General features: G+C 36.5%; 1 protein-coding gene across 5 annotated transcripts in view; it reads left to right on the top strand.

Annotated features, from left to right (window-relative positions):
• Positions 1 to 3,156: 3,156 nt before the first annotated feature.
• The window catches only part of LOC150081782 (opioid-binding protein/cell adhesion molecule homolog), a 298,024-nt gene continuing 289,087 nt past the window's right edge, over positions 3,157 to 12,093 (top strand). For 2 of the 5 annotated variants that reach the window (XM_090379653.1, XM_090379656.1), the window contains exon 1: positions 3,157 to 3,299. In XM_090379653.1, coding sequence (XP_090235779.1) covers positions 3,179 to 3,299 — 121 coding nt within the window. In that variant the 5' untranslated portion in view covers positions 3,157 to 3,178. Of the gene's footprint in view, positions 3,300 to 6,691; positions 7,026 to 12,093 lie in introns of those variants that run through there. The other 3 variants (XM_090379654.1, XM_090379655.1, XM_090379657.1) reach the window with 2 other exon arrangements.

Raw genomic sequence — 12,093 nt, forward strand, 5'->3', positions numbered from 1 at the left:
GTTTTAGCACCAAACGTACCAATGCAGATTCGTACTGAACAGCTTGGACAATTCCTTAGTGCCCACATCGTGGCTGCGCCGTGGAAATGGTCCCTTCAGATTTCAGCACGATAATGCTCCATCACACAAAGCAACCAGAGTAAAATCTAGGAAAAACCTGGTTTGATGAGAGGGAAGTCCAATAGATGGCTTTAGTCTAAACTTCACTCTTATAGAACACCTTTGAAATGAACTTGAACGCCGGATGAATAGGGCGCTACCAATATGCCTCTCTTTGACTGTACTGGAAGAGAAATGTATACATATTCTTCCTGATTGCCACAAGGGAATGGTCGAAAGTACTTCAGGACAGATCGATACTGTTATTGAGGCCAAAGTTAGAAGTACGCCTCAAAACTAAAGTTTTTACAAACACAATGGTATGTGGATATTTTTGGTAAGTTGAGTACACATCGTTTATTTTAAGTTTTGTTTAAGATGTCCACAAAAGTAAGAAATTAAAAAAAAGTAAAATTTTGTAGTTTAAAGAAATCGATAATAGATGAAACAACAAGCAGGAAGGGAACTATTTGGGCGGATGGGCATTGAAAGCCAGCAAGGCCCTTGGAGTAAACGGTCTTTCCTCGTAGTGGGGCCCAGACTCAAATTCTGAGTGCCCTTCACGATGTCCGGGCACGGGGTAGCTGATCAGCTATTACCTCTATGCTGCTATATGCGATCACTTCCTTTCGGCATAAACTATCATATGAGATCTGGTAATGTAGCCGATGTTGGTGCACGTGATTCAATTCCCGTCTGGGCACTTTTCTCCTTTTTACTGAAAATTTACACCGAATTTTACAACGATTAAATTCATAACTGTATTTAGTCGTTGCTAAAGCAGTTTGAAAATACAAGATATTACAGCAAGAACTATATGAGAGTGAAATTATTTCAACACTTTTTTTTTACTTATACGAATTTGTATATATATATATACACTGTGCTCCCACTTTATTCGATACACCTACCTAGTAGCGTGTTGAGCCTCCTTTAGCCTTCAAAACAGCACGAATTCATCTAGGCATGGATTGAACAAGATGCTCAAAACGAACGTTGTGCATGAATAAAGTACCATGCAGACATGAGTGTGTCACGCAGTTCCTTGAGATTCGACGGAGGTGAAGGCCTGCAGCGAACAGCCCTTTCCAGAGTATCCCAAAGAGGTTCAATAGGATTGAGATCCAGAGACTGAGCGGGCCACTGCAACAAAGAAAAGTCATTGTCATGTTCCTGGAACCATTCCATAGTGATTCGGGCTTTGTGCACCGGCGCATTATCCTGCTGGAAGTAACCATCTGACTGAGCATAAACTGTCTACATGAACGGAAGCACTTGGTCAGAAACGATGTTTAGGTACGATGTGGCATTCAGACGTGAATCTGTGGGTATCAATGGATCGAACGTGTGCCAATAAAACATATCCCACACCATAACACTAAGGAGTAGCTCCGGCATTGCACTAAATACAAAAATATGCAATAACTTTTCATTGTATCTTTTATATACCCAAGATAAAATAGCCTGTTTCTTTTATTTCGACCATTTCATAGTAAATAGCGCACATTATAGCAAACTTTAAAATAGAGCACTTCAGTTTCCCTTTACAGATATTTGAACTGAAGCAACGTGTTATGTAGTTCACTGCTTCTTTTACTGGCACACGAAATGTGTGCCAGTAAAAGAAGCAGTCTCACCACCTTGCACCCGTTGTCAGAGGTGACGGGTCCATGGATTCATGTTGTTTTCACCAAATTCTGAGCCCTCCATCAACACGATGCACCAGGAACTTTGACTCGTCAGACCAAGCAACTATTTTCCAATCCTCAATAGTCCAGTGCTGGTGTTGCTGTGCCCACAGGAGGCGTGCTCTCTTGTTCTTCATTGATAACAAAGGTACGCGATGTGGCCGTCGGCTGTTGTAGCCCATTTGCGACAAAAGTGCAACTAGTGGTCCGTTGCGATATTTTGTTCTGCGCACCAAGGTTGTATTCTGATGTGATGTGCGACATTGTGGCCCATCTCTCTGTTTGCACAATTCTAGCCATCCTCCTCTGACCTCTCTAATCAGATTTTCTTCCACAGGAGTGTCGTTGAGAGGATGTTTTCTGTTCGTTGCACCATTCTCGATACACCCTTGAAACTGTTGTGGGTGAAGAGTTCAGAAGAACTGCCGTTTCAGAGATGCTTTGGTCAGCACCTCTTGCACTTACTACCATGCCACGATCGAAGTCCGTTAGATCATTCCTTTTCCCCATTCTTGCTGCGGTTTGTACGCTTAACTGATACTAGAAAGGTCGTTCTGCTGCATTTATATCCACAACTGTGGTCAGATGATTTGCAACGATGCGGGACAACCATTTGTGTGCACAGCAGGGGTGTACCTAATAAAGTGGCAGCACAGCGTATATATATATATCAGAATTGGTAACACAATGGAACACTTTTATATATTTTCCTTACGTAGTCTGTGGCTTGATTACCGGTTCTTTTTTTTTTTTTTTCAAAAGTATACTGAAATAAAAATCATAATTGAAAGCTGTAATCTCCCCTTGACTTTCTCCATTTTAATTTAGTAAAATACACTTTTTATAAAAAAGTACTGAAGGCTTTTTAAGGAGAATGTGCAACGCCCTACTAGAGAGGGCTTTTCTGAAGAAATCCGATTAAAAAGATAACATAAAACCGATGGTGCGGTTATATGTATCTCGCATTCCTGGTGCTACAGGTCACACGTTGGTCCCTAATACTGACATTGAATTTTGTGTCTGTATGATTCCCTTCTTAATTGATGCGCACATAAATAAGCATGCTCTGCTATAAGTATCCTGTCGGGGGCTTCAGTTGAAAATTAGCTTATATCCCGCAGGTGGGTGGCTTCCTGCTAAGAGTTTAGCAGAAAGCAATTCAGAACTGTGGGTTAAAATTATCGAATATTAAGGTAACTTATTGTCAATTAAAGATAACGGCTAACTTTCATTTGCTATACATATCATAGAAAGTGTGGAACTAACAAATTCCCTTGTTAATAGATTCCTTAATTTCTTTCTTAAGGGTCAGCTAACAGAAGGAAAATAAAGAATTGGATTCTGTTGACTTTGTGCAGTCCCCTACGGCAGTAGATATGGTGTAAGTGAAAATGCAGTTAGAGGAAAAGAGAGATGATGGCCAATATCACTCCATACTGAACAGCGCCATATATCCTGGAGGGATAATGATGTCAGACATCTTGACGGAGATGAAGTTCAAGAAATATTGGGGTAAGTGGACAAAATTAATGGGTTTCATGATCATGGCGAAGCAGAGCTCTTGTTTTTCGATAGTGTAGATATAAATATAACCGAAGGATATATTTTTTTTGTGTGTATGTTATTTTCATCAGCGTAATTTTATTTGTCTATTTTTATTCCTGTTTTGTCACCCTTTTTTGATTCTGCGCTCGGTTAATTGTCATTGTGATCATCATCATCGGGTTATACTCGTTGTTATTCGTTGTGACTCCCCCCACAACCACAATTTTAACACATTTAATAATTTTTTCAAGTATAAAGTTCATAGTATATTTTATTAAGGAGGTTGCAGACTGAAGAACAAATTATAATTATTTTTAAAGTGACTATAGTTCAGGCACTTTGAGCTTTAAGAAGAGAAACTGAATGAAGAAAAGCCCCTGATTTCTTCACATGAAAATATCGCGGAGATAAAATGTAACGTAACAAATATTAAAAATAAGGACCAACTTAAATATAATGTAACTTTGCCTATTCGTGATATTCCGATGAACAGCTGTTGATCTGATATTAACAGTGTGTAGATCAAAATTAAAAACACTTAAAAAAAAACAGATATGTGTTTTTCCCAAATTAATATGCGTGATTTGATAAACACATTTAGTGCGTGCATCAACCCGTTTTCAAGTTAAAGCTTCCTTAGATGGTCTGCATTTAAATAATACACTATATTAGCTTATTTATGGGAAAAAGAGGAACGATATTTGTCTAAATCAAGATCGATCAATTGTGGTCCATATCATGGAATAATTCTAAAATCTGTAGGTCCAACCGTATTCTTTCTACCAAAATATTCGACTGCTGTAGCAGTTGTGAAATAAGCTACTGCTGTAGCTTATTTCACAACAAGTAATACATCTTTATTACTTGTATAAGTATACAAGTAATAAAGAGTAATACAACGGCTAAGCGTTCAGCAATTGACAAATCTGCTTTCCACTCGATGGGCGAAGTGCGTCAAACTCAGAAGAATACTATTTCAAAGGGTACAAAGTCACTCACCCTGAAAATATGCCTGTTTCCACTATATCGCAGCAGTCCTGATGCCTTTGAACAGACCTGGTACAAACTTCAGCAATCCTTCTTGCCTTGTTTCAATATTTAATACCAATACTTACACATTGGTTCTAGACGTCGTTGCTATTTGTTCCTGGAGTCGGGTTCTATCTGTTGTCTGATCCCTGCTCATCATTCCAAATTTCTATAGATGTTTTGAACAGCCATCAGGTTTGGAGATTCATATTTCTTGATAAATATAGTGACTTAAGATAATACGTTTAAAAATGAATCGAAAATCGGGTTAGCATCCCACTTAAGAAAGCAACAATTCTTTCATTCTTCTACAACTTGGCTTACTTAAGAGTTTTTTTTTTTATCAGGCATTAATTCGTCATGCGCAAATCTATTCTATAATCTTTATTGCATACAGAAGGCTGTATACAATGTACCCTTCACAGCAGCAATCCAGAGGCTTTACATTTGCTGGTGGACAACGGTCTTTGGGGAAACGGGACTTACATTGAGATTTGGTCTCATACCACAGAGCCAACAACAAAATGAGTTTCAGTTAAATTATTTACAATATAATCATAAAGATATTATACTTTTTACATTATTTACAATATTATACAGACATATTTTTGACTTTATTATACTGCCCACATTACAGTTTGCCCGGTTGAGGTTAGGCCATCAAGGATCTGTCTCCGGTATTTCCGATCCTTAGGAAATTTGTAGAGGTCTCCTTCGATTGCTTGGACTGTGATGAGCATCTGCCTCGAGAGAAAACGGTCGCTAAGGGCTAGTGTATTTGGGTTGGTCATACGTGTTGAAGCTGACCTCAGTCCGGGTTGAGGGATTCTCCAGCCGCACAGTTCTCATACATTTGGCTCCGAGATTATTCCGGTAGTCATTTTGGCAGTTAGGAAGAGGTGTCTCTCCATTACAAGATTTGGCAGTCGGGCAAAGTTTAGTGCGTTGCCCTCGCAGTTGTTCTTTGCTGGGGGTGGATGACGATGTTTTTGTGTAATCCAACGAAGTTTATGAAATATTCTGTCGCCAGGAGTTCACAGTGACCGTACAGGGGATGAAATGAATTTCTATAAAGAAGTCCGTTGCCATTTGTTAAATTTTAATTTATATTTCTATCTGTTTCAACTCTGTTGCGGTGTCTTCTGAGATGGGAGGACCCAAAAACGCACGTGCAGTACACTGCAAAATGCTAACCATCAATTTGAGCGATTCCAATGGGTGGTTAAAAATTGTAATTTTTTATAATGTTTGGGGCTACCAGCATTTTGGCCTCAGGTAAAATATTATCACGTGTTGGATGGAGTTGCTCTTTAAGCTAGATCAGACGCACTGGTGGTCACCAGTTTGCCATCTCAGTTTTAAACACTTTTGTTCTGTTTACTGTTAAATAATTAAAATATGTGCCGCAGTAGGTCTCAAATTTATACTTTACAGTAATAAAACTATAAAATGATTGGTTAATAGAAAAACTTTATCCAGCAGCTATAATGGCTTATCGCTCTTTTGGAAAATAAATTAACTTATTTATAAGGTACGAATTTATAAAAGATACGAAATTGAAAATAACAGCACTTGTAGTCTGTAAATAGAAGCCTTTCTTGTCCTCGCTGCCACTATAGTTATTATGAGAACTGCTCTTTATGGTTTGGAATGTTCTTTGTGATCTACATAGCGTGGCAAAAAAGCCAGAGTTTCATTCTCATAAAGAAGGGATATATAACAATCTTATTTTCCTCAGAAAATAATAATAAAAACATTAATTACGTATATATAATTTTTATATCAATATTTCATAATCAATTTTATGTTCTATAAGTTTTATAATTCATATATTTTTTGATTCAGCTAAAGGTGCTGTTTCACCCGTTTTTACAGTTCATCAGCGAATGGCCATCATTACTTTTCACTTTATTTTCTCCCCCTATAAGAAAAAAAAAGTAATAATTCTGCTTGCCATATAATTATGGCATAAATTTTCATCTTCACTTATATGCCAGGTATCCGAAATCCACAGCTTCCCCCTCCCCCAGACATTGGCAGAATTGATACCTTTAACTAAGCAGGTGATACGTTTTTCTCTGGCCAGCAAAGTGAAACTGAGTGAGAGGACGAAATCCTTTGGGAACACCCTCCCACTGGTAGCCCTAACAAAGTATTGGCAAATTGTTAGAGCAGCTTTAACTGTATCACGCTACTTTCTCTCACCTTCTAAGGAAGAACGGTTTAGAATCCAACGATCGGTTCTCTGAGCATGCGCAATAAATCGCAGGTATTACCTATCTGCAGCACACGCGAGAACTCCTTCCGATACTGGTAGTGGCGCAGTGAAGAGTCAGCGGCGGGCTAACTAACTGTGAGACTTCGAATACCGGAGTTAGTTGCGCGACATCTGTGACGGCCTGTCCTGGAGCGAAACTCTTAAGTACCAAATAATAAGAGAAACCAGAGGTAGACGAAGAAAGATGTAAAAACTGTCGAAAGTCACTGAACACAGAACGGACGAATGAACAGAAGAACTGACGTCCTGTGTTGATAGCGTTAAAAAGGATATTAGTTTACTGCGGAATTCCATGGGGTTATGAGACATGGCAAGCGATCGTTTTATGTGTGCTTTGATGGCTGCTGTCGTCTTTAGTCTTCTTTGGCCTTACGGTGACGCTCACGGTAAGTCTCATTTGCAAGCGACTCACGGCATGACCTATTATATGCAAGAGAGCAGAGATAATCATCCTGTATTGGAATGAAACTGGAAAAGTCATAATTCACTTTGTGCATTTACCGATTTTTTTTCCCTTTAAACTTTTTACGTGGTTTTGTACATAACAAATATGTTTTAATGTATTTCGGATTGTTTTTATAATATTCTTTCTTTCTTCCGGACTTTAAAAGCGTCTCCAAACTAACAAACGAAACAACGTTCTGTTTGCAACATTTGTTTATAAAGAGAAATACTTTTTTTTTTATTTGGAAAAGTGTTTTGTGGCTAATAAATTTCATAGTTGTGTAATTATAAATGATAAATCTCATACATTAACTGTATAATATGCATTTAGATGTATTCTTTTAAAACTGAATGAATATTTTATGGTTTTAAAGGATAACAGTTGATGAAAACCAGGACTTTCATCGCTTTCATTATTGCACTTCACGTATAATTTAAATCGTTTGCAAAATGTGTTTCTCGCTGTGAAAGCTCTTTCAAAGAATCTAGTTTTTCATACTAGATTATTAATCATACTTTATTGTACTTCATGTGTCAAAGGGAATAGAGCAATATTATTTAAATAATTTTGAATTTGATATTGTGTAAGCGATGTATTTTGATGGACTGTGTGTTCTCAGCATCAAGGTATTGCAGCAGGTGATTTCGGCCAACAAATGTGCTCTCTCAACACGCATGCGCATTTAAATTTAAATCGGTACATTCGATTATTGAATATTTTAATTTGCTTCCCTGTGGGAATATTGAGAAATGTTTATTATTGCGAATTTAAACATAGAACATTTTAATTATTTTACCCGAAATATTATAATTGATATCGTGGCTGAGATTCTGAAATCAGTTTTATTTTAATTTTTTTTTAACTCTATAGAAGACTCAATAATATCCGAATTGTGATTTTAAAAATAAATAAATAAAAAAGCCGTTGTAATGTTAGTTAATGATTTTGGTATACTTGTAATCCTCCTACCAAAAAGCTTGAAGACTATTGTAGAATTCGCCAGAACATATAGGTTGTTTCCATCAGATACTATCTGTCTTTCCGAATTTTTCGAAAGGAATCAGACCTGTTCATTTACTGACTTAGAATCTCATTTTCTCTGCAAGGTCCCCTTCCACCGATGCTAATCGATCTGATTACCTGTGCTAGGAGGAAGAGAAAATTAGTGAGCATCAGAATTAAGTCATGTAACTTAGAGCTACGTTTTTCGGTGTACCTATTTCTTTGTTAATGATTCCAGTGAGTAATATCCTTAAACTTTAATATGGATTTTCTTATTTGTGTCTTATTTAAATCTTTCGGTTCTTTATTTCTTGTCCCGTGGTGTATCTTTTACTATTGGAAACTGCCTTTAATTATTCGATTTTCTCTGATGTCAATCGTTTAGCATATATAATTCAAAAGTGGCCTCTCCTTTTTTATCTTCCATTTTAATAGTATTAGAGGTAGGAAAGTGGCTGCCAGTGTGACTATTTCGACAATGCTTATAACCGCCAAATAGGGTCTGAGGAGTTTACAAGTTGGAAACTACGATAATATTCCATGAAAATCACTTTCACTTCGGGGTTCCAGCACATCCGTCCATCTGTTTTTTCTCACGATCGTTATCATTAGGCGTACTGGAATATAGTCACGCGGAGGGATACTATACCTGTGTGACTCGGCAAGAACGTTAGCGTTTTGGAAGGCGTAAATTCAAATTCCTTCGAAGGTTGGAAGAACTTTTTATGCGCGTTTTGTCCCATCGCTTTGTTAGATCAACATTTATGTGGCGAAGACAGGAGGCATATTGTGAAATCTGAAAAGAAAGCTTGTTATTTTGAGTTTTTCTTCTCGCTTTAAGTCTTAGATGGCTTTCGCGTGCTATTTAAGAATGATTTAAAGATATCTAAATGTTTATTTTACGTTTCTAATACTGTACTGGCAGAATTTACATTAGATTGTTTTTCAGGCATGGAATATAGATGTAGAGCATGGGTAATTCGTAAAGGACAAGCTGTTCTTAATTAGACAGCTTCTTTCCCTTAAACTAAATCCGTCTTGAGTATTTACTGAACATGAAAGTGTCGAAACTTTCAGATGTAGTCTGTACTGGAATATAGAAGCCACCATGGAGCTAGATCCTAGCCGAGTTGGTTAGTGTGTGCCCATACGGGGTTATGGATGCGATGTATGCGAATCCATGGTTGTTTTCTTATTTATTTCAAACAAGATTTCTAATTTGCGCGTTGCACTCTACTTTTATTTTATATTTAAACAACAAAAAAAAAAAAAATACTATACCGTATTGACACTTTCAATATGGAACAAAATAGATCTGGTGACATTCTTCATTTAGTTGGCAGCTATTTTAGTTCACTACATGCGTTTCGGAGGCCGATAAAACATTATGAAAAACAGATTTGGTGACTAATCTTTAAATGAATGAAAATTTAAGCCAGGATGCAAACGCTAAAGAGTTTGTAATTGCCTCGGCGAAAATCTATTGTGCAATACCAAACAGTCTTGAATATTGGCCTCAAGTTTTTCATCTACAAAGATCAATCATATACCCATATCATTAGAATCTGGTATCGGGTTAATTAAATAGTTGATGCGTTTGCTCAAACCATTAACTGACATTGAAAATCATGATATTATCATCACAACGCTGACAGTAGAATTAGCAGGGTAATGGGTGAAAGCTGTTAGTGTGTGTTTCGTTATTTCGAGTATATGAAATCAAATTCAGGCATAGGCTTTTTGTTATTGGACTATTCCTTTGGAAGATAAATTAAACAAGTTTAGTTCAGTATAAAAAAATCCATATGCAAGGGTTTCTTTAATGCAAGAAGCACTTTGAACATTTTTAACTAGCCAATGTTGAAGGTAAGTCGTTGTAGAAAACTCTTTGCAGTGCACTTCATCCATGGTTAATTGCGTTTGGATGTTGTGTGTATGTCTTTAAACGCCATCTATTTCTGCAGAGAAATCTTGACATTCCCTGAGGAGTACGTTATTGTCTTTCTTTGTAGCTGACACAAAATCAGTTGATCTCGTAAAAAAGGAAAATGTCCTCGTAAAAGACACTTCTGACGCCTTAATTTGTTGTCTCTGTAGTGTCTAACTTTGTTTTATTTATTTATTTTTTTTAATATTCATGATGGAAGAGATCATCAGACAAGCATAGAAGCACCTTTTTGATATAAAAGAATAAGATACTTATGAAGAAAGTTTTTACGTTTCTCATTAGTTCAATTTAATATCTATTCTAAGCACATATGTGCTAATTCTGTCAGTCGTGCTTAATTCAGAGCACGGCTAATTCTGCAAATACTAACATTAATGACACTTAGTAACAAAAACGGCAGTATTTGTGATAATGATTTCTTTCTCCTTAGCGCACCCTTCTTTTGAAGCAGTTATCCGCGTTTAATGAGGAACATTTTAAAGTTTTTCTTTACTCTACTTAGTTTAATGTTTGTTGAAATGTAAACTGAGCGAATTAATTATAAACAGTCGAAACTTCGAAGAAAAACTAATCACAGCACAATTTCGCAAATAAATGCAGTACATCAATTTAAAATTAGATTAATTAATTCAGTTTAAAATGGAAAATTTTTGTTCAGTTCTTTTTAGATGTTTATTTTGTTTTACAGTTTTTACTTTATGTTTTTTGTTGCTGTTATTTATGAGCAGAAGAAATATCTAGAATATATATATAGTACTATGGTGTGGTGTAAGAATGTCCTGTCATTTCCTTCGGTCTCAAGGAAGTAGATACCAATCAGGGAAGTCCAGAAGAAAGCCCTTTATCCTATCATTTGTCAATCTGTGACTCTCTCTCGCCATCATCATCTCCAGAGTAGGCTTCATTGACATAGAGTGAACGAACCATCTGTCACCATCTGAGTATTAGCTAAGCCTCTCCTTCTGATATGTATGTTGTGGAAACTGTCACACACCCCATGTAGATATTGCAGTTCTTGCGATACGTTGATAAACATAACTGTGTGTTCTGAACTACAAACCTTTCCTTTTCATATATCACGCGCAAGCTACATAGACCCAAAGTAAACTACAAAGTACGTAATCAATGTGAAGCCCCATGTAATATGACCTTTGATTGCTTGTTATGCAGGTCTTACAGTATTTGAATACTAGATTCATAAAATTTATTTTGTATCCAGCGAATATTTATGTTTGACAGTTATTTCGAAGAAAAAAAAAAACAAACTGAACAGCGGACGTAACGTGTTACTCAATCATCGACAACTTTTGATTCTGTGGCTAATGCAAGTGCAATATGTGATTCTCTGATGGCTAACTTACCATTTTTTCTTGGCTGAGAAGAATCTATAAAATGTCATAGACATTCTTAAAAGTAGCTGAAGAGAAAAATGTTCACCTTAGTGCTTGTGACAGGCTGATGCTTGTAAAGTATTGGGCTTCGCTGTTTTCTGGGCAGACGAGGAAGCTAATACAGTTATTTGGATAAAATCGTGTAAAGGAAGGTATGGTTTCCATTTCATGGTAGAACACTTCTTTTGGAACTTACAATCACCTGGATTTTACGTTTGTTTTGTATTACAAGAAAACAGGAACTGTCTTGATATAAAAGCAGGTACTTTCATGTGTATATAAATCTAGAAACTTTATTTATATGCCTATGTAAAATTTGAAATCTATTCATTACTAATAGAATCTAACAATCGTACGTTTCGAGTATATTTTCTCCTTCTCTTCTTCAGAGACTGTGATCTTGCTGTTACAGCTTCACAAACATGTCAAAAGACTAAAATGATTGTTAGTTTGGTCTTTTGGTATTTCATATCGCAATAACTGAAGAAGCAGAGGACAATACATCTGCGAAACATATGATTGTTTGATTCTGTTAGTAATAAATACATTCAAAACTTTACAGGTGAAATACTTCTTTTTCACGTATAGATCAGGATAACCCGTGAACCATGCCGTTCAAACATTGTAAAAGATGACCTGTATTTATCTTTCAAATTCATTATTTTCAG

Source organism: Mastigoproctus giganteus, chromosome 8 (genome assembly GCF_048544385.1).
Source record: "Mastigoproctus giganteus isolate SK-2022 chromosome 8, ASM4854438v1, whole genome shotgun sequence".
Classification (NCBI taxonomy): Eukaryota; Metazoa; Arthropoda; class Arachnida; order Uropygi; family Thelyphonidae; genus Mastigoproctus; species Mastigoproctus giganteus.